This window comes from Astatotilapia calliptera, chromosome 6 (genome assembly GCF_900246225.1).
Source record: "Astatotilapia calliptera chromosome 6, fAstCal1.2, whole genome shotgun sequence".
Taxonomy (NCBI): domain Eukaryota; kingdom Metazoa; phylum Chordata; class Actinopteri; order Cichliformes; family Cichlidae; genus Astatotilapia; species Astatotilapia calliptera.
This window is the reverse complement of record NC_039307.1, coordinates 15,787,650-15,811,790: the sequence shown is the minus strand read 5'-3', so window position 1 is coordinate 15,811,790 and position 24,141 is coordinate 15,787,650. Positions and strand designations below refer to the sequence as shown.

At 39.4% G+C, this 24,141-nt stretch overlaps 1 protein-coding gene across 1 annotated transcript in view; it reads right to left on the bottom strand.

Annotated features, from left to right (window-relative positions):
• Nucleotides 1-24,141, bottom strand: part of usp43a (ubiquitin specific peptidase 43a) — a 134,063-nt gene that overhangs the window by 19,576 nt on the left and 90,346 nt on the right. Inside the window, exons 10-12 of the mRNA XM_026170554.1 lie at nucleotides 23,217-23,294; nucleotides 22,948-23,077; nucleotides 4,680-4,799 (exon numbers count right to left, since the gene is read on the bottom strand). Of these exons, the coding sequence (XP_026026339.1) occupies nucleotides 4,680-4,799; nucleotides 22,948-23,077; nucleotides 23,217-23,294 (328 nt within the window). The remainder of the gene's footprint in view (nucleotides 1-4,679; nucleotides 4,800-22,947; nucleotides 23,078-23,216; nucleotides 23,295-24,141) is intronic.

Below are 24,141 nucleotides of genomic sequence, written 5' to 3'. Positions count from 1 at the left end.
TCATGTTTTTTGGCATTAATGCTATACTCAGTATATGGCCCATAGGGAAAATTAATTTGGCTTCTGGAGAAAAAAATAATCATTATAAAATTGATTTATCAGTCATTTCTGTGTGTTAGGATATGTTATTAAATGTGGCAACAATGTTTTTTTGTTTTTAAGCTCCCATCAGCTTGGCATGTGTTTGCAAATGTAAGTGAAAGTTGACGAACTATTGTAAACTCTCTGTTAAAAGATTGTTTGTTTGTTTATTAAATTTGAAGTTTCCTAAAACCATTAGTTGTGTCATTGTGACTTAAACTTGTCCTGGTCAGGGCCATTGAAAAAAACAAAGTGATGGCTTAAATGAGACCAGATTAGTTAAGTAAAGGTTAACAAATGCTACCATTTTGTTAACACAAACAAGTTTGGTCAAGTTTCTCCAAAACACAGGGAGCCTTTTCAGATCACGGGATATTGTTTGTTAGCTGTGCTGGAAAACAAGGTGCTTTCCTAATGTGGCAAAAGTTTAATTGTTATGCACGCTGGTAACATATCCAAGCTTAAGTATAGTAGTATTACTATGTTACTAAAAAGATTACCGTGAACCAATTACGAATAAAAGGTCGCATGTTATGACCTTACAGTGTTAGGCATAGCAAACATAGCTGCTGCAACAAAATACTGACAACTTACAATGTGTTCATTAAAACTCAGAGAAGCAAACATCTAAAGAAAAGGGCAGGGTTCACTTTTGAAACAAGGAACAAGAAGAACCAGGCATATGAAGGGATACTAATGAGTCTCCTGTGAAAGCAGCAAGGGTTCGTGTCAAGGGTTTTTCAAATGTTTAATTACAGGGAGACGCACAAACGAAGTCGAAACCTAATTTCTATCTGTAGTCCCTGAGCAAAAAAACACTAGTGATGGGTCAGTTATAGCAAAAAGGCATGGTTTATTTTAACCCGGTCATGGCAGGAGATTCAGTACAACTGAAACTGGTGTGCATACCCAATGATCTCAGCTAGGGAAATGACCTACACACTCTAAAGCCTGTGCTGAATTACTATGAAATTGCAGTACGGGGATGAGTACTGGGAAGCTACCATGTGAACAGATGGGAAAAAACATAATAATAAGAGACTCCACCAGACAGCAAAAAGGAGAAAGCAGTGATCTATCTGATTATACCAGGTGTGGGGAAAAATATGGCCTGGCGTACACAGTGAGAAAGATTCTAACCACGGCAGGCCTCTGGGAATGAGCCATCCTAAAAGCATATATCTGTATATCTGAGGCTGAAAAAGTCTGTGGCTGATCACTAATTCTTCTTTATTTCACTCCCTTTATGTGTCATCTGCCTCCATCTTACCCCACACCTTCTGTAACACCAACCCTTTGCATGTCCTCTTTCAGTTTTCATTTGTTTTTTTTCCTGCATTGATGTACAACATCAGAATGTTTCATAAAGAGTGGTTAGAAAGTACCAGCAATTAATTTGTGTGGCACATTGGCTTTCATCATAGTTGTTTTCACTTGCCTTCTTTCATGTTCTTCCTTTCAGTAAACAGTCAGAATTCATAAAAACACCACTTTTTATCTTTTTTGTTGTTGCCATGGCTCTAAACAAAGTTTAGTTGAGGAAGAGAATGCATAGGTTTGAATCCTTTTTAACTTTCCAGACTGGGATCTCCCAGGATATTAAAGAACTTCACGGTGGCAAGGTAATGGGGTGTGGGGGATTTAGACCGATAATGATAATACGTGTTTGGAATAATGCATGAAGGCCAGAGAAAGGTGGGGTGTTGGTTTTAAAGAAGCAGGCTACGAGGCATGCTTCAATGATTGTGACATGGCGCTTGCCTATCTCACTAAAGAGGAAAGGGGGATGGAAAGAAACTTACTGTGTATAGTTTTTTCAGGCTGTTGGGGATCTTTCAGTTTCTATTTGGGTATTGACTGCTTTTTCTCTCATTTTCATTCCAGTCCTTGCCTTTTGGTTTGTGTTTTAAGCCACTTAGCACTGACCTATAAATCATTCAAGCATAAAAGACCCGTTGCCACTGATTTTCAATCCATACCTCAGCCCATTTCTCCCTGTTTCCCTTTCCTCTTTGACTGAGACCATTTTTGATTATGCTTCGACGAACATTAGCTGGATCAACAGAAGGGTTAGATGCATCACTGCATCCATCCTTTTTTTTTTAAGGACTTGACTTTCATGACTTACTGGTAGCTTTTTTTGGGGGGGGCACTAAGGCCACTTTTGTCTTTTAGGCCACTTTTGTCTTTTTTTTTCCTTCCGCTTGTCCAGTTTCCTGCAGATCATGATGAGATATTCTTTAAGTTTTCAGCTAACAGCTCTTTAGGAATGACTTTGGTGCAAAAACACCCTGTCAAACTTTGTTATCTTTTGCATTTTTCATAGATTAAATTAAAGCAAAAGAAACAAATTGTGGTTGTTTGTGGCAGGCTGGTAGTAACAAAGTGCTTAAAGATATGATATAACCGTGGCTCAGGGGGTTGGGAAGCGTATCTGTAACCGGAAGGTCGCTGGTTCGATCCCCGGGCTTTCTGTCCTGGTCGTTGTGTCCTTGGGCAAGACACTTTACCCTACCGCCTACTGGTGTTGGCCAGAGGGGCCGATGGTGCGAAATGGCAGCCTCGCTTCTGTCAGTCTGCCCCAGGGCAGCTGTAGCTACAACTGTAGCTGCCTCCACCAGTGTGTGAATGAATAGTGGCATTGTAAAGCGCTTTGGGTGCCTTGAAAAGCGCTATATAAATCCAATCCATTATTATTATTATTATAAAATTGGTTCTTTGCTAAATTGTCTGCTATGTGTAGACACAAAAATGGTTTATGCCTTGAGTTAAGTGCCTTTTCATGCTTGAATGACACACAGGTCACTGTTAAGTGGCTTAACAACAACAACAACAACAACAAAAAGTCCCCTGAAGATGGTCAGGCACAAAGGATTTTCTGGGACTTTTATACTCTTGCAAAAATCAGTCCATAAAAGGCCAGTTTTATTCTCTCTAATATCCAATCCAACACTGGGCCATCAAGAGAAACTGTAAGCACAATAACAACAACAACAAACTTTATTTATAGAGCACATTTAAAAACCAGTGGTATACCGAAGTGCTTAAGATAAGAGACAGAGAAGTAACACGAGTATTATAAGGCCTTAGCAAAGTATCAAATATACTCACAGGTCAATGCCACTAATACACAGGGGTAATATGAAATGCATATCAAAATAAAAACATAATAAAAGCACAAGCCATAAAAATCTGTATAAGGAAAAATAGAGTAAGTCTAAAAGTCAAGTGCAAGCATTAACAAGGAGGAAAGGCGAGATTAAACAAATAGGTTTTTAACCGTGATTTAAAAGATTGGATGGAATCGGACGCCCGGATCACAATCGGAAGGTTATTCCACAACTCTGGTGCAGCCAGGGCAAACGCCCGGGCACCTCTAGACTTCAGCCGAGATCTAGGCTGCACCAAGAGTAACTGAGTAGATGATCTTAATGCTCTGGCAGGAACATACGATTTAAGGAGTTCCTTAAGGTAGCTCGGTGCTGTGTTGTTGGTAATTTTAAACGTGAGCAGCAGTATTTTAAATTGGATGCGGTATTTTATGGGTAGCCAATGCAGGTCAGCTAGAACAGGAGTGATACAGGCAAACTTCCCAGTTCTGGTCAGAATGTATGCCGCAGCATTTTGGACTGTCTGCAGTCTATGAAGGAGGGCAGAATGAAGACCAAAATAAAGTGAGTTGCAGTAATCCAGCCTTGAGGTCACAAAGGCGTGGATGAGCTTTTCCAGTTTTCCAGTTCCCGTCAATAATGAGTTTATTAATTCGTAATTTGTAGTTGTTATGGCAAGTATTTTATCACAAACATGTTTTCACATACCCATCACCCACAGAGAAACAATTTCATTTTTACTCATTTTTATACTGAGCTGCTCTTTGACAGAGAGGTTGTCTTTTTCAATGACTGTTCACAAATGGCCCTTTTCACAGTATTCATCTGGCTTCCCTTTCTTGTTTCCTGCAGTGCTTTTGAAATCATTAAAGGCTACATTTCTTTACACTCAAACTCATCTTTTCATTTAGTATTTCAGGAAAGAAATTTGGCTTAACTGAGCCATAAAAATGATCTTTTCTTATCCTGATGAGTTCTCACAAACTGCTTTCTTGTTAAAGCAAATCCTTTAGACAACTGCAGTTTATTTAAAAGACTGTTCATATAACTAGTTGTTAATTGGAAATTGCACGTATACTCTTTTCCTGCAGCATTCAACAGACTTGTTGTGTTTAGCTTCAGTTTTTTTGCACTGTTGTGTTAAATGTAGTCTGTATAATGTGTTTTAAATGAGACTAAACACAGTAAACGTTTGAATAATTATTTCAGTTCATTTTACAAAATAATCTTAAAGTTATTATTGTAAGTTGATGCTATTTGAAATCACGTTAATTTTAGTCATTTCAAAGGCGTGTATTCATATTTCTTGAATACTGTATCTGGCTCCTCTATAAATTGTCAAATTGTCTGTGTAGAGTCAGATAATAGTTCCTCAGGTGTTTGTTACTACCATAGACATCTTTTAAATAAATTATTTTGATGACTGTAGTAGTAATGTAATGATCAAGATGAAAGTCTTCACTTGAGACCACTTTGAAGCTGGCCTACCTGACGGAAGCGCTTGAGATGGAGGATCAGTATGTCTGGCAGAGTCCACAGGCTCATCTTCACCATACCCTGTTGAAGCTGCTTACAGTGGGGGCACTTCCAGGCATCATCTGGTGCAAGCTGGAATCAATATTTACATCAATTAGGTGCATAGTTACATAAATAAAGCAGGTGATATTAATCTATTTTTCATTTGCCTTTCCCAGATCAAAAATAAAAGCTTGCCTGATTAATTTTTTCACACGTTTAGTTTTGTCATAATGATGCCTGATTGCATGAAAGCTTTTTGAATTAAAGTCTTGTCCTTGTTCCACTTAAGGGTGGAACAATTTTCTCGCTTTCCTCGTCTTTGGTTTTTCATCTTCACAGAAGCACCTTAAGGTGCTTTGAAGTCACTGTATAGAGGATAAAATGACTGGATTTTGTATGGCACATTACTCATCTTATTGACCACTAAAAGTGCTCTACTCATTCACAAAGCTCTTCATATGATGCTACAAAATACCCCCCAAACACACACGCAGATGATAAATGATGAGCAATTTTGAGGTGCGTTTGACATGCAGACTAAAGGACCCATTGATAAAAAAAAAAGTACACCACCCCTCCAATTACCGATAAATCTATTCTACTGCCTAAGCCATGGTCACCTTAAATACACTTTCATTAGCTCAACATATTAAAATGCATCATCTTGGGATTTTTCTCTTCTTGCTTTATGGTTTAGAGGTCTGTGCTGCAGACTGGCAAATCTAAAGAATGGTAAAAGGTTCACTTGTTTGTGACTGACATCTCAAAGATTGCTTGGACAGGAAAAATGCCTTTAGCTGCATCAGCTCGTCATAGTACTCAGAGGAAAAATGGACAACTTCACAAAAATTATTATATAAATAATGCCCTTAGGCTAAAAAATGTCCTGTGCACACACGTTGTCAGTTAATCCTACTACAACTGTCTCATGGCTAGAAACCTAACATTTACAGTTGCTATGGTTACAGGCGGGTTTTGAAAGGCAGACAATAAGTCAGCGCTGCCCACTGAGACTTTGTGTTTTGTTTTCAAAAAAGCAGAGCCTCTCTCACAAAAGTGCAGTACAACATGTTTAGATTCTCTTCCATAAAGAAAAACTATGTTTCCCTTTCACACACTGTTGCCCTTTGAGCTGCAAGTCTGATTGTGGGTTACACTTGCTATAGCAATAAGTGACCAGATAAATATTACCTGCCAAGAAACTGCAAACGCTAATCAAATCTGGTACAATGTGTCAATTCTCTGGCTGGCTTTTGTGCAGGGTCTCTTACAAATAAATAAACAAATAAAGCTACTGTTGGAGTTAGGGGTGTGGTTTGTGGCTCGGCAGAGGGAGAAGAGAAGGGGGAGGTGGTTCGGGTTCAGTGCTAGCTGAGGCTGTTACATGTAGTCCAATCGCTCTCCCCTATTCATGTAGTAGCACTCCTGAACCAGAGGGAGAGGAGTTTGGAGTGAGAGGAACAATTGCAGGCTTATGAAAAGATGTGATGAACACAACGGGGAGAGTCGAGGTGCACAAGAAACGAGCGCTATACAAACAAGTAATTAGCCATGGAAACAAGTGTGTCTGCCTGTAGCGTCGGGACACACAGTGTATCTAACTTGTTACAACTACTTATTCTGTGAGCTCTCAAAGAGAGAAATTACTCTTGAATACCAGTGTCCACTGAGGCACATGCAGTACGATTGCTATGCTACTGTGTGTGTCAATGTGTGTGCACATGTACGACTACCTTTGTAAAGACTGGTTTTGGTTTTAGATCTTGGGAGGAAGGATTTTGAGAAAGTGGATAAGTTTTGACTATGACTTTGTGCTTTTTTTCTGAGAGCTTCAGAGGGTTGGAATTTGGCTTTAGGGCCAAGGTTTGGGTTCAGAATGAGATAATTATATTAGAGGATAATAAACTAAACCATAAAGGAGATTTCATCATGCACATCTTGCTGCTGTGGTGGGAAAAATCTCTTCTGTGTTTCTTTAGAGTTTGTATAGACGATGTGCTGTTTACTATTGTTAGTACTGAGATTATACTGACATTTTGTTCTTGGGTACAAAGCACCATTATAAACACAAGCAATGAAAAGACATCTATATAACAACGGCCTGACTGCAGGACTGCCAAAAATTATTTTCAAGCTGCCAACTTGTCATAAACTTTGAGGAGTCAGACTTAAAGAGCAAAAACAAAAAGGATAAAAGGTTTTGTCTTTGGTGCTCAGTGACCAAGGCTGCAAGATTACAATATAAATTGTTATAATGTCACAGGACAAAACCCAAATTGTCTGTTTCTAAGAAGAGCCTTTGCTGCTAAACCTTTGTTAATCTAAAACAAGCAGCAGTATAAAGTAAAAAGAAAAACAAACAAAAAAAAAGGCCCCGAATAGCTTGATTTTCTTAAATTCAGAAAACACTTTCACTTTTCAAGAAATGCTCTGCAGACCTGTTAGGCCAGGCAGGCATTTTTGCCTGACTACAAGATGTGACAAGGTTTACTGCTCCTTAACATTTGTGATTTTCATTTCATTTATCACTCATCCTCATTAAGTTCAGGATTTTTCTGATCTTTTATTTGTGTCCAAGTTAACAAACAAGGACAGAGAAGGAGTGTAGTGTAATTTAAATGAATAATGTTCAATAATTTAAAAATGAATAAAACCTACAATAGACAAGTTTGAGCAACAGAATTGCTTGCATTTTGGGAATATAGTACCAACTCTGTTTATGGAGAAGTCTACCATTTTGGGTTCGTTCAGTGTTTTAGATCAATGAGACTCCCGTCTGCAGTTACAAAGCATTTCATGTTGCATTCAGGATGACCGGAAACTAATGGCTGAGCCCATAAACTAATCAGGAAAGTGTTTTCTGAGGTCACAGAGAAAGGACACGCTGTGGGCCATTTCTCTGTGGTCTTATATTCAACCTGAAGCTTTGACACAACCAGAGGAGGCGCCACCTGCTGGCTATTAGAAAGAATGCAGACTTAAGGTATTTTTTTTAAAAATCTTTTTATTTAGACTTTACATGTACTGCTTAGTTCATAACACATTGTTTCAAAAAGCTGTGCTGAAGGTTAGCAAAATGTTTCTCCATTTTACCCTGACTTAGGTAAAATACATATAAAGAAAAACTCCCTAATTCCTGTTTGTATGAGTGGACTTTTGGACACAGCTGTAACAGTTTTTCCTGCATCATTATATTATGTGGGAATAGATGTAAGCTATAACATGTTGATAAGTGAGCTGCACAAAAATTATTTACCAGCTGCCAGCTTGTTGTTATAGTCTTACAGATGCTGCTAGCACAGATTTTGTTTTCAGAGAAACTATTTGCAATCACTGTGCTTAGTAAGGTTATCCTTCTATATGCCTTCAGTTAATCCAAAATGCTGCAGCAAGAGTACTGAAGGGACTAGAAAGAGAGAGCATATTTGTCCCATATTGGCCTCCCTTCATTGGCTTCCTGTTAAATCCAGAATTGAATTCAAAGTCCTTTTCCTCACATACAAGGTCTTAAATAATAGAATAGAATAGAATAGCCTTTATTGTCATTGTACAGAGTACAACGAAATTGGAGTGCCACTCCCTTGGTGCAAGATTCAATAATAAATATAAATGTAAAATATAAAAAGTACAATAAAACAATCGCAAGTACTCAAACAATAGTAAGTACGATATATACAGGATAGCAGCATTAATATAATGACAGTATGAATAGCAGCATAATATAATGGCAGTGACGGTATGGTATAGCTAAGCAGGTTCAATTGTATTTGTGCTTATTTACTACGGTGATCGCTCTGGGAAAGAAGCTATCCCTGAATCTGTTTGTCCTGGTTTTATGTGACCTGTACCGTCGGCCTGATGGTAATAGTTTAAACAGTTGGTTGCTGGGGTGAGAGTAGTCCTTGATGATATTGCCAGCTCTGCTGAGGTACCGAGAGTTTGCAGTGACCTCCAGGCTGGGCAGAGAGCAGCCAGTGATCTTCTGGGCTGTGTTGATGACCCTCTGCAGTACTTTCCTGTCCGCAGCTGAGCACCCTGCATACCATGTTGTTATGCCGTACGTTAGAATGCTCTCTATGGTGGCTCTGTAAAATGTCACCAGCAGCCTCTCCTCCAGGTTGTTCCTCCTGAGCACTCTCAGAAAGTGGAGACGCTGCTGGGCCTTTTTTACCACCGCCATGGTATTTGCAGTCCAGGAGAGGTCATCAGAGATCTGCACGCCCAGAAACCTCATGGAGTGTACCCTTTCCACACAGTTCCCGTGAATGTAAAGTGGGGCCGGGTCTGCTCTGCCCTTCCTGAAGTCCAAGATAAGTTCTTTAGTTTTCGTGGTGTTCAGTTGGAGGTTGTTAACTGAACACCACTCAGTCAGTCTGTTGACCTCATCTCTGTAGTCCGACTCATCACCCCTTGAGATGAGTCCAACCACTGTGGTGTCATCCACGAACTTTATGATGGTGTTTGAGAGATGGGTAGGGGAGCAGTTGGATGTGTAGAGCGTAAACAGGAGGGGACTCAAAACACATCCTTGTGGAGACCCGGTGCTGAGTGTGATGGTGCTGGACAGGTGGGGGCCGAGTCTGACAGACTGTGGTCTATTTGTCAGGAAGTCCTTGATCCAGAGGCAGATGGGGGTGGAGAGTCCCAAGTGAGACAGTTTCTAGACCAGGATCTCCGGGATGATATGATTGAATGCTGAGCTAAAGTCCAGAAAGAGCATTCTTCCAGTCACCGTTCTCACTCACTATGTGTTAATAGACCTCTCTGCACTGAATCATACTTGTTATTAATCTCTGGCTCTCTTCCACAGCATGTCTTTTATCCTGATTTCCTTCTCTCACCCCAGATAGCAGATAGCCCCGCCCCTCCCTGAGCCTGGTTCTGCCGGAAGTTTCTTCCTGTTAAAAGGGAGTTTTTCCTTCCCACTGTTGCCAAAGCACTTGCTCATAGGGGGTCCTATGATTGTTGGGTTTTTTCTCTGTATGTGTTATTGTAGGATCTACCGTACAATCTAAAGTGCCTTAAGGTGAGTGTTGTCGTGATTTGGGGCTGTATAAATAAAATTGAATTGAATATATGCTTCTTTATATTTAAACACTAGAGTTATATTCGCCATCTAAAAAAAGCAAATCATTTTATTCAATTTTTCCTCTTTTTGCTTTGTTTTGTGTTCTCATCTTCATTTGGTTTGTGTCCTTGTCTCTTCTGGTTTGTTAAATTTTGTGAATTGTAGATGCTGCACTGTCATCTCCCACTCTCCGAGCTCCACTCCAGTCACCGTGCACACCTGGGGCTTATCAGCTCATGCATGCCAGTGTGCTGGGTACGCTGAGGCATTGTGCTATGCTGAACTGAAGTTTATTCGTCATATCTTGGATGTTCAGCTTGCACAACTGTTAGTTTTGGACCAGCCGTCTCATCACCTCACTGCCCAACAACGTTTCTGTTGTTCAGTAATTCTTCTGCAGCACTCACGTGCCTGCTCATCACACCATTCCTCCAACATTAGTGCTCTCTACCTGCACAGCTCTACACTCAGCAGACTTTGCCTGCATGTTCCATCTTCTAAGACTCATCTTATCCACACCGATGTTTTTTGTTTTGTTGTTTATTTCATTTTATTTTTTTCCCAATTTCCATCTCAGGAAGAAAAAGAGGAATAACTGTAACATGATGTAACATCCTTTGTCCTGAGGTCTATATTTTTCTCTTTTTCATACAAACAAACTCACATGACTAGTAAGGTGGAGAAAAACTCCAGTATTCGCCCTCTTATAGATCTGTTTCTGGGCTCTACTAGTTCCTAAGAGAATCTGTCTTCTAACCTGTAAATGCTCCTCTATGTTCGCTTGCTGTTACTAACTCTACTGTTCGGTCCCAAACATGCATTTATTACTGATTTTTTTTAGAATGTCTAAAATATCTAAACACTGTTAACAAACTGTACCTTTAAGGAAATGAATTCAACGTTTGATGCTTTTACTTTATGTAAGTACACAGAATTTAATTAGCAGACACTATTTTAAAGCACATGCTAGTTTAAAATATATTTTGTAGTTTTTTTTTATATATAATATTGAAATACAGTAATCCAATAATATAGAGTGCCATAAAAAGTTCCAGTTGCTCAGATATACTAGTGTTTTTTTAAAATGCACAGTATATTTACCCATCTACGGCATTTATTTTCCCATGGTAGCCACTTTGATTCTTTCACTTGTTTTGTCCACTTTCCAATGACAAGACTTCAGATTCTTAAACAAAATAGATGGTGAACATTAAATTAAATAAGCTTTTTGTTGTAAAATAAACCTTTTAAACTGTCAAGAGTTGTCAGTAGTCACTGCCCCACTTTCACAGCAGCTATGAAATTCTATTCAATCAAAGAGAGCAACTGGTTGAGGATCTAAAATTAAGGTAAGTTATGCTTTAAAAGTTTGAAATGATGTAAAAACACTTCAAAGTTCTTCAGATTTGCAATTTCCACTGTCAGAAATGTTATTAAAATGGCAGTTAAAGGAAAATGTGGGACATTAAAATATCTTTCAGGCAAAAACTGCATGTCGGTTGGACAGAAAGGCAACACACGATCTGATACATATAGCAAAAGAGCTGCAGAGTAGTTTGGCTGACACGGGTTTGGTGTTGCATTATTGTTTTGTCCATGCTAATATACAGGCAAAGCTCATGAGAAGAAAACTTTACAACCTCACAGCCATGTACACAGTTCTCAAGAAAATAAGGAAACAAAAATCAGAAAAAAGCTAAGCAGGAGTTAAACATGTGTTCTTTGACCACAATCACCAAAGCTCTGTTTGGAAAAACACAAAAAGAGTGGACTCCACTACATATTAGCAAATGTCATTCAGTTTGTTAAAGAAACTAATATAAAAGTTCTTTAACAGGACAAACATCCAAACCATAACCCATAGTCCACCATGAAGTAATTCAAGAAACCCAAGCTGCTCTGTCGGAGAGCTTTCACGGTTCCTCTTCTGCACGCTGTGTGTGCCAGCCAGCTTAAAAGTGTCCCAGACCTTGAAATGAACTCCAAGGAACAGAAAGATTTAATTAGCTTCATATACAGTAGAGTCTACAAGCCTCCATTAATGTTTAATTTTATTTTTTTAAGTTTGTGAAATAAAAAGCAACATTAGCATTTGAAAGAGGCTCACTGAACAGGTTTTTGCTCACATATTTACTTCAACAAAATTGCTGAAGGCTTGCCTAAACCTTTGCCTGTTTTGTTTTCCTTCCAAAAGAGTAGTTTTACTTCACTAATGACATTTTTAACTATTATATGACAAACTTCTTTTTCCAGCCCAACATATTGCCTGTCACTGATAGCTTGAAAGCCTTTTTATCTCACTTAAAGAGGCAATATTATGCAAAATAGCTCGAGTAGAATAAACACGGTGTTTGAATACACCAAAGGCCACATGATTTATTTAGATAACTAAAAAAATCTAAAATCTGTAGTCAATCAGGGAGCAATGTTTAATGCGCAATGAGACATTTGTTCTGTGACTTTAGCCTTTAAGATACCATTTCATCCCAGCCAACATCAGCACCCTAAAAAAATAAAAGAGCTCCTCTCTCCAGAACCACTGGAAAAGAAAAAAACTCTGGCATTTCACTGGTGCTTGTACAAACATTAGTAGGTATTGTCAGAAAACACAACATTTTTCTTTTCTTTTTGTTTCTTTTTTTGTAAAATGTTAACTAAACAAAAATAAACTGTATAATATGCCTAAATATATGCAATGTAAAGTAACTATAAACTACTAGAAAGTACACATTTAAGGTCAATAACTGCTAATATAATGAAGTATCTTTAAATTAGCTATACTTTGGGAGTGGCTGGGGGAATAGTAGACAGTCTCAGCTGACGATTTGGAGTAAACACTGACTCACATCCACCCACGTTGACCTTACGTGCATGTCTTATGAGTTTGGACAAAAGCAACCACAGAAAACTCACACAGGGACCAAGCAACATGTACCCAGGTACTTTAGGCGGTGTGAAAGACTGGCTGATGACATAATTGGTTTCTCTCTCTAGTTCTTTGTGTGATTAATAAAATTTATAATGGAACAATTACAAAGAAACCACAAAGGACTTAAGAGAATTCATCCTCAAAAGCCAAAGCATGTCATAGGTTTATAACAAGTGAATAAGATCAGCAACCAAAGATTTTAGTCTTAATCTTGCTGGCGACCAGATGGGGGAAAAAAGAACGAAAAAAAGAGCACTGAATACAAACACGGCTCAGCTCTCACTTTCACATAGAATGTTAGAATTTTCCACAGTAACAACGATTCTAAATGGGAACCATCATTTTTCTTTTTACATTTATTTTAAAAAGATCCATAAGACAATCCTTATTAGGGTTTAAAAAAAATACACAAAATATCTACAGCAGGCGTTAGACATTTTGTCATTACCTCCAGCTCCTAAACTGACTTGATTCTGTTTCTGTACAGCTTCTCACAGACTCTAAATACTCTTGCAGGGTTAGCTTCATATTTTTGAACAGCTTCTCTTTGAAATGCGTATGCTTGTGACAGCTCTGTTTCTCAGTAGTGCACACTGTTTTGGTTGCCTGTTTCTTTTCTCTAACTCTTTTGTCATTTGAGACCAGCCAGATGCATTTACATTGTATTCATCACCTAATCTTGGGCTTTACACAGCTGCACGGGTGTCATTTATTATTATTTACGAACAATCTATAACATCCTTTCCCAGATAGACTGTTTTTGTTCACTCTTTGAGATTTTACATAGTGACCTTTGGCCTTTAATCTGGGTTTTATTGGCCTTGTCTTACCTTGAAACCTGTAAATTTTTAAGGTATATAGAGTTGAGTCCTATAATCAACAGCCAACGAGACAATACTTGATAAAGTGTAGGAGAAATCATCTGGTGATGATAATGTGATTTCTACAGTATGAGTGTTTCTGAGGCCATTAATAAAAATGAAATGCAGTATTTGGTGTTAATACTAAGGAATAAACCTGGTCCTGTGTGAAAACAGGATTACCCCCTGAACCTAATAACTGATTGTTCCATCCTTGGGAGCAAGAACTGCAATTAAGCAACTCCAATAACTGGCAATCAGTCTTTCACATCACAATTTTTCTTTCTAGAATTGTTTTAATTTAGCCACATTTGGGGGGTTTTGAGCATGAACAGCCAAAGCATTTCAATGTGATTTGAGTCGGACTATCACTAGGACAAAAAAACTCCAAAAAACATTTTAAGCCAATAAGAGGTGGAATAGCGTCTGTGTTTTGGAGCTTCAGGGTATGAACTGATGGCCAGACATTCCCCTTCAGGACTTTCTAGCAGAGAGCAGAACTGATGGTCCATTAAGTCACCCACAACAAATGTTTATTTAGATAGTGGGAGGAGCCTACTTCACTTTGTTGGGCATGTTCTATTCAGATGATATCTTGATTTAACAGGTGTGGCATGATTGACTTAACGGGGGGATTGCTTTTTCACATAGGACCAGGTAGGTTTACACTAGATATCTTTATTCCATCATTTAACCCTCTCAAGGCAGGCGGTGCCGATTTGCAACAGTTAAAAACTAACAACCTGATTACCCCACATACATATTTTATGAGTTTTTTTTTACTCAGAAGTACCACTGCAGGACTGTGCATTAGCAAGAAAAAGTTTAATTTGAGCCTGAGAGGGTTAAAAACTGCACTTTGCATTTACCCACATTATCTTTATGTAATGTTAAAATTTTAAAAACATGTCATTGTGACAAATATTCAAAATTCTAAGAAACCAGCAAGGGAAGAAAGACGTTTTCACAGCATCGTATGTTAGATATTGTTTTTGCTTGAGTCATACAAATATGCTTTAATTTCCCCAAGAACTGTAAATGGACTGTGTAAAACGAGTTACCCTGTGGTACAGCACTGATATGCAGTCTTACTGCTGAACTGATGGCACTTTTTGCTTTTACAGCACACAAACTGTGGCTGTCACTTGACTACTCTGGCTTTTTCATTCCATTATCCTTCTATCAGCACCAACTCACCTCTCACTTCAGACCCTGTCATTTTGCATCTGACAAGCTGATGCCCTCACTCCTTCCTGTCTTTTCTCTATCATTTGATCCCCACTCAGCAGCTCTTCATCTCAGTCATTCCCATTACATACACTCGCTCACTAGAACTTGCACCTTTAATGTCATCTCAGTGCTCCTTGCTTGCACTTTTGTTATCCCCACATCCATCTGGGTCTGTCATCTAGTAGTGATGGGATTTCGGGCTCTTTTTTTTTTTTTGACACTTTTTATTTGTTTAGGAACATTTTTATGCAACAAGATAAAAGAAAAAAGAAAAAACAGAAACAGTATGAGGTCATGGGAAGATAACATACACCTGTACATACATCTGCACATCCACACATACATACGTCAACAAGTCTGCATTGCTAATTCTATGCATCATAGGGTGCTGCCACAAGCTGTAAAGTCCAGCCATTTTCTCCACCGTCTCCTTCCCAAATCTCCCTGCAGTCGCAGAGTGAAAGTCATACATTCCATCAATTTGACGTCTTCCACTATAGAGGTAAAAAGTGTTACAGTGGGAGGATCTCTACAGAGCCAGCGTTTTGTTATGGCCTTCTTCGCAGAAGCCAAGAGAACTTTCAGAAGGTAAACATCATCTGCAACTAAATCGTCTGTAAAATACCCCAGATACAATGAGGTAAATGTACAAGACACGTGGAATCCCAACACCTCTGTAATTATCTTTATAACTTCCGTCCAGAAGGGTCGTATGAGTGGGCAGGACCAGAATATATGACCGTAATCAGCCATGACTTCCCCACAATTCCTCCAGCAAAACGCAGGTGTAGCACTGAATTTAGACTTCTGTTTAGGCGTTATGAAATAGCGTATAATGTTCTTCCAGCAGAAGTCCCGCCACATGTTGGAGTTAGTCGTGGTAAACTGTCTCCCAGATCCGTGCCCACCCATCTTCTGTAATCACAATGTCCATTTCTTTTTCCCATTTCTGCTTTATGTAAATCGTTGAGTGCCCTTTGAGCTTAGTCAGACATTTATACAGTTTACTTATCAAGGCTCTGTTACTCCCAGAGTCATAAGCATCAATGAAAATATTAACAATCGAGAAGTCTCCACGGACACAGCTCTTCAGTCTTTTGCCAATATAGTCACGGAGTTGCAAGTATCGAAAAAAGTCTTGTTTCCCGAGATCGTAAGTCTTGCATAGGGTATCAAAAGCCATAATTTTAGATTTTACAATAACCAAACACCCAGCAGTGATTCCATGCCACACCCATTGTTTAAATCTACTATCGTGGGAAGCAGGTAGAAAATCAGGGTCATACGCTGGCCACCTCAGAAGTTTTATCTCTTCCTGGAGTTGCGCCTGCTTGACCACTCCCCTCCATATTTTTAATGTAAAAGTGACCCAGTGGCTGGGCGTCAAGGTATCGTCCAAATCAGAAGCCGCGTGACCAAGTCTAGACTGGATTGGCGTGTCTGAGAGAGACATCTCAATAGTCTTCCACCTCGCACAAAAAGATGGATTACACCAACACACCAAGGACCTCAGCTGAGCAGATAAGTAGTAATTCCTTAATGAAGGTAGAGCCAAGCCCCCTTTGTCTTTCGGCAACTGCAAAGTAGAGAACTTCACCCGTGGTCTTTTGTTAAGCCAAATGAATCTCGAAATCTGCTTATTCCATTCCCTGAATTGCTTCTCTGGAATTTGAATAGGTAAAGCAAGAAAAAGATAGAGTAGTTTGGGGAGAATATTCATTTTAATTATCTGTATCCTGTTGCCAAGGTCGAGAGGGAGCAAGGCCCAAATGTTGAGATCGCTATATATTTCTCTATTAATACGACTGTAATTAATATCGTACAGTTGTGTCAGATCTCTAGGCAGAAACACTCCCAAATATTTGATAGCAGTTGCCTCCCAATTAAACTTGAATTTTGCCAGTAGTGTCTGGTCCGGAGAAAAATTAAATGACAGAACTTGAGTTTTTTTGACATTAAGGACATACCCTGAATACAGGCCATATGTTTCCAACATCCCCATTAATACTGGTATACCTGAGCTGGGATCCATGATTGTCACCAAGACATCATCTGCATATAAACACACCTTGTACTCGTCCCCTCCTATTACAATCCCTTTCAACGATGTTTCCTGACGTATAGCCTGGGCTAGAGGTTCGATAAACAAGTTGAAGAGGTAGGGGCTTGCTGGACACCCCTGTCTACATCCTCGTTCTAAAAAAATAGTATCGGAGAGGCTACCGTTAATTTTTATTCTGGCAGTAGGGAGAGAATAAAGAGCTTGGAAACATCTTATAAACTCGCTACAGAAACCAAATCTTTTCATCACTAGGAAGAGGAAGTCCCAATTCACTGAATCATATGCTTTTTCAGCATCTAAGCTAAGAATAATTGAGCTTTTTTTCTTATTATTAATGTGTTCGATGATGTGTAAAGCTCGTCTAATATTATCGTGGGTTTGTCTATTTTTCAAGAAACCCGTTTGGTCTTCATCAATCAAAGAAGGCATTACAGCATCCATTCTTCGCACCAAAATAGTTGTGTATAGTTTATAGTCTGAGTTCAGGACACTTATAGGCCTATAAGATTTGCAGTTTAGTCTATCCTGTCCCCCCTTTGGCAAAACCGATATGAAGGCCTCCTTCCAAGAGGGAGGTACCAGACCTCCTTTCAAAATGTAGTTAAAACTAGTTTCCAACAGGGGAAGAAGGCTTTCCCTCATGGTTTTGTACCATTCGGCAGGGAGCCCGTCGGTACCTGGTGATTTATTGGATTTAAGGCTGGAGATAGCTTTAATTATTTCTTCCCGAGATATTAAGGACGTTAACTTACTATTTGCTTCTCGACCAATCGTAGGCAGGTCTAAGGAATTCAAAAAGTCAGTCATCTTATTTACATCACCCTGAGTAGATTGACTATATAAGGATTTGTAATACTTTTCAAACGCTTTTTGAATTTTATCCAGGTCAGTTACAACATTGTTACCAACCGGGTCTCTAATCTTATAAATATTATTTTCAGCTTGCTGTTTTCTAATCCGCCACGCCAACTGCTTCGCCGCCTTAGGCCCCGCCTCATAATACCTCTGTTTCATGAACCTTATGTTTTTCTCTACTTCTTCGCTCAATATCTTATCTATCTCCTGCTTAATCTGTCTGATCTGGTGGGTTACTGTAGTATTTTTATCCTTTAGACCTGACTGTTCCAAGGCCATTAATCTATTCTGCAGTTGTAACAATTCTTGTGACTTTTTCTTTTTAATCATGGTCGACCACGCAATTATTTTACCTCTGAGGACAGCTTTGGCTGCATCCCATACAATACTGTGATTTGTCTCTCCATTATCATTGTCCTGCAGGTACAAGTTAAGATCGGCTGTCATTTGTTTCACAAAAGCGGGGTCATTTAACATACCGGTATTTAGTCTCCACAAAGTTGTCTTCCGTGTCCCGTCCAAATGTAACGTTATATAAAGTCCACTGTGGTCAGAGACATCTCTTGGACCTATTCTGCAATCTTTTATCCTGTGTAAATCCCTATTAAACATAAAACAGTAATCTATCCTCGAATACACTGAGTGTCGAGCAGAGTAAAAAGTGAATCCTGACGCTGACCCATGGATAGATCGCCACACGTCAATAAGCCCTAATTCCGTTAACATTCCTTTAACCCGTTTCCCTCCAGACGTGCTTTTCCTGTCCCTATTATTTGAGTCTAATCTGGGATTTAACAGTAAATTAAAATCTCCTGCACAAATAAGAGTTCCCACCGTTTCCTTAGAGATCAAATCAAATATCTTCTTAAAGAAGCTTGCGTTGCTTCCTGGGGGTGCATAGACATTTAATAGTGTGACCGTCTTATTCTCTATTCTACCTTTTACTAAAACAAACCGACCTTCCTTATCACTTATAGTAGATATATGTTCAAATTTTATTTTATTTGAGATAAGGATAGCTACTCCTCGTTTTTTCCTGGCCCTATACGATGAATAAAATGTATGTCTGAAACCCATCTTTTTTAATTTCTCATGTTCTGCATTATCTAGATGAGTTTCTTGCCAATATGCCAAGTCTACTGTCTCCTTTTTCAATTTGGCAATTAATTTGCTTCTTTTAATAGGGCTATTCAGGCCATTTACATTTAGTGACAGCATTTTATAGAAATTATAAGCCATCAAGTGGATATGTGGAATACAACATAATCAACCCAGACCTCAGAACATCACAACCAGAACTCACTGAACAGCAAACACACAAAACATTAACAGGAGCTTCCAATACAAAGGATATAACAGTATCCTTTGACATTGAGGGGACTGGCCACAGGGTGGGGCCCCTCATCCGACAAGAGGGGAGTGACCGACAAAAAAGCCAAAAAAGGGCAAAAAATAAACGAAACAGTCTCTTATCGCTACTAGACATAACGTGGTGGTTCTCTAACCATGTCCGTAGGCACCAACCTAAAGAAATATGAATTCTGAAGGATACGAAAGTCAGTGTTCCTGCGGTTAGATTATCAAAACTCTACCGCCAGCTATCTCACCGTTGTCCCGCCATCAGCTGTTCACTCGTCTGCTGACACTTTTTCTTGCTCCCTCCGGAATGCTTGGAGTTTTTCCCGCACGTGCTGCTGGAAGCCGCCCCCGCAGTGTGCTGTCTGCGTTTCCCAAGGAAGTAGCTGCTTTATCGTGTCCTCTGTCATCCTGTTGGTTTGGTTCCCCAAGGTGATCTTACCCACGGCTATTCCCCGCTTTCTTAAATCCTCGGCAGCTTGGCTCGCGGTATTATATAGGACATTGCCTGACGCATAAAACACTCGCATCTTACTTAGTGGTGTCTGGAAACGGATCCCGTTGTCCTTCAAAGCCTTCTTAACTGGGATATATTCCCGTCTCCTTTTCTGCACTTCCAGAGAGTAGTCATGATCGAAATACACCCGTTTGTTTTGGATATGTACCCCTTTGTTCCACGCCGTGCGGAGAATCTCTTCTTTAACAGAGAACCGGAGGAAGCGCACTATTATTGAGCGTGGTGGGGCGTTCGGGGGTGGTTTCGGTCCCAACGCGCGGTGTGCGCGCTCAATGCCGAGAGCACGGTCCGGGCCGAAATCTTCGCCTAGGTGTTCTTTGATCAGATTTTCAACAAAGGTAGTCACCGACGAGCCCTCCGAGTTTTCCGGTACGCCGTAGATCCGGATGTTCTTGCGTCTAGCGCGGCCCTCCATATCGGACACCTTTTCCTGAAGCGCCCGTTGATTTTCCAACAGCTGCACAAGTGTATCCCTAACACCAATGTCCCAGCGTTCCGAGTCAGCCATGTTGTCCTCGACGTGCTTTAGCCGACCAGTCATCTCCTCCACCTGATCCGCCATCTCGTGTAATCTTTGATTCAATTCCTTAGAGAGTTCGGCCATTTGCTTCTTTACATCCTCCCGAAATTCCGTACCGAATGCTTTGAAGTCACTCTTCAATTCGGTTCGCAATGTAGCCATTTCGGCCACCAGTACGCTACTCACAGCATCCCGAAGCCAACCCAGACCTTCACCTCGGTCGCCATCTTGTCCCGATGCGAGGCTTGCCTCACTAGCCGCGGCGTCCTTCTCCATTTCACAGTCAAGAATGTTTCATAGCCCGTATCCTCCCTTTTTAGATTTATCCCCACTCATTCTTGAGTCGAAAAATGGCAATGTAGCCCTAATACAGCTCTCGAGTCCGGGGAAACACACGGTTGGTGCCGGAGGTCACTCTCTATGCGGCCATGCGGTGCTACGAGCCACCGGAAGTCCACCGATTTCGGGCTCTTTTTAGAGATCCGGCTCTTTCGGCTCGGCTCACTAAAAAGAGCCGGCTCTTTCGGCTCCGAACCGGCTCTTCAGGTTGTTTTGTTGCTTTAATTAATTTATTATTAACAATAATATAAAATTATGCAGAAAAGGAATTACTAATGTAAAAAAAGTGGTTTTATTTATATATGTTCACGTATGGCCCCTAGAGACAAAGCACGTACAAACTCTAAAGCACATACAAACTCCAAAACACATTTCTAGCATTAACTGAACTTCCAAAACAGAGCTACCCAGATCACTTAAATTACACAATTGAAAGCATGTGTGTATTGTTTGTGCATTTATGGACAAGCACTCATATTTATTCAAATAATTTAAAAAATGTTACTACCACACACCAAATCCGGTTGTTGATACTTCCTGGCTTGTGTAGCCACTAGGTAACAAAAGCTCAACACTGCGCCCTAGCATCCTGGAGCACTTCTGTTGTCTTTTGAGTTGTCTGAGTTTGTACGTGCGTCTGAGTTTTTACGCGTTTTGGAGTTTTTACGCGTTTTGGACTTTGTACGTGCTTTGTCTCTAAGGGCCACCATAAATATACTTTATTTATTCACTCCACATAAAATGTAATAAATAAATCGTATAATACAACAAACAACTATTTACATTTTAAACTTTTAACTATTTAAATTTTCAGCTTTTTCCTTTTAAACAAATTTAACGTGAAACAACACAAAACACTGAAAACCACAACACAATTAAATATATTTTAAAATATTAAAACAAAAAGAAGATGCACATTCTCTGTCATATGGGCCTGCATGATTTCTGAATCTACTATACCTTTCTAATGTGACGTTGTTGTCCCTCGCTCTTTTTCTCTCTGGCTCTGTTCCTGTGCTACTGCGAGTGTAACTAACGCCCCTCCCCCCTCTGCCCAGCGCAAAGTACATGCTGCGCATGCGGAGTTTAGCGGAAAAAAGGGCGAGAGAGAGGGTGAGAGAAAGAAAAAACAAAACAAAACAAAAAAACCCCTCATGGCTCCCAATAAGGAGCCGGCTCGCGTCGTTCACTTCAAAGAGTCGGCTCTAAGAGCCATTTCGTTCGCGAACGACCCATCACTATCATCTAGGCTTCTGAGGAGCAGCATCACATCTCTGCCCTGCTTCCATTGGTGATAGCCAATCAGAGCAGGACTATCTGTTGTTGTGATTTGGTGCAGTATAAATAAAACTGCTTTGAATTGAATAGTCTGCCCTACACATGTTTATCACTGCTATGAAATTAAAATAGTACTATAGCATGTGAATACGACCAGCCAAGCATAAGTAATAATAGTACAACATTACCTTTCATTAGGTCTGAAAAAACATTAGGTATTTTTTCAGACAGCAGAAAGGATTCGTCTAGAAAACTATCTGGATGTCAGAAATATTAGTCCTTGACCTGGTGTCATGCCCATGCACAAGCAAAACAGGAAGGTAATGTGGAAGAGCTTTCCCTCTCAGTGGCTGTTGAGCGGTACAATTAAGATTAAAATATGCCAAGTTTGTGTGCGAGTCTGTGAGACATGAGTAGCACCATACTGAGCATATGTGTGAATATGACCTGATGAGAGATTACAGAGTCAGTTTGTGCGTGATGTCCTGACTAATCTGGGTAATTTGCACACATACACACACACGCCAGAATTGAAGAAACCTCCTGGATGAGAGGTGAAACATATTCACAAACCTAAAGTCCAGCTGCCTTTATTTTTTTTCCAGAGAACAGACACCACCCGACTGAAATATTACAGCAAGTACAATAAAAGACAAGTACAAAAGCTAAGCACAGAAAGTCAGCTCCAGGTATTAATTATCTATATCAGTTTTTTAAATCTTAAATATTAGACATGATTTCAGTACAAATTAATGCATTAAAAACTAGCATTGTACATTAATAATTCAATAATTTATTATTATGTGCAATGCTGATTTTCCATTTGCCAATTGTAGCAAAATGCCAAAAAGGACAGGTTAAGACAGAAAGAAAGAAAGAAAACTAAGGAGGATACGTGACATGTATTCTAGTTGAATTGGCAAATGCAACAGACCATTGTCTCTGTTTGATAATTTTATAGACATCTGTTGATTTCTGACATCAGACTGTGCATATGGGTGTTGAAATCAATAAATCAGTAAGCATGTAAGCAAGTAAAAGGTGCTACAGTGGACCTTTTATTTTTTCTAAATACTTATGTGGCCTTTTTGACTTGGAGTGTAAATTAAAATCTGGAGATTAAATTACACTTGTTTCATGAAATTCAGGGAGATGAAACCTCCAATGCAAATATTGTGTTATAACCGTGTAAGAACAAAAGCTTATTGTATTCCTCTTACTTACCTGTTCTTCTTTGGTGTACAGCTTAAAGCACTCATCCAAGGTACAGCTATGCTGCTGAAGGTGCTGCTGCTGCTGGTTCCTCACGCTCTCTGCATCTTTCACTACTTCCTCCTGGATGCTGCCAAATAAACTGGACCACACACAAAGTGGATTGGTCTAATTCAGTGGCAGAATTGTGTTTACCATGTCACCCAAGATGACAACAGCCAACACTATAAAATTTTGAGTTCTGCACATTTTTAAAGCATTAAAATGTGTTCAGTCCTTACCATTCTTTGGTGCTTGGCTCCCATTCGATAACAAGCTTCACATGGGGGGGTCCTCCTGGGCCGCAGAACTTCAGAGCTCTACAAAACAGCGGAGAAAAGCAGGAAGGTTATCTTTTAACTCTGAATACATATTTTATGATTTTAGTTTTCTGAGTGTGATAGCATTCTGTGATCTTCAAAAGCCTGAAATAAACCACAATGAATGAAGTTTAAAAAAAAGAAAAAAGAAGAACGTTAAAATCTGTGTTGCTGTCATGCAACAGCTGCTCCTGTGACAGCTGCTATAGTGCATCCAGAGAGTACAGTGATGTGAAAAAGTGTTTGCCCACTTCCCGATTTCCTGTTGTTTTGTATGTTTGTCACACTTTAATGTTTCAGATCATCAAACAAATTTAAATATCAGGCAAAGATAACACAAGTAAACACAAAATGCATTTCCTAAATTACAATTTAGAGTGTCATGGCAGAAGTTGTGGATACTTACAATGTACATTTTTTAAAAGAAAATTTGCAAGAATTTCAAGCAAATGTTTTTCACTTTGTCATTTGTGTGAAAATGAAGTTATTCCATTTAGGAATAAGGGAGTAATATAACAAAAGGCCAATCATGGCTATTGCACAGTATTAGATAGATATTTATCTTCGTGCAAGTTATCAGCACATGCTTTTCCACATTAAAAACACCAGAAAAACACATCCTTTAGTCGACTCTTCAGTTTCAGTTCAAGCAGAATGAAATGTGAGCTTCTGACTAATCGTATTAAAGCCCATCAATATTTGCACTTTTTACTTTTATTGTAATTTATTCCACCATAATATGCACACAAATATATACACACTGGCAGGAGGATCACAGAGTGACAACAACCAAAGCTGAGACCTGGTTTCTCATCCGGGATTAGTATGCAAAAATATGATTTTTTTT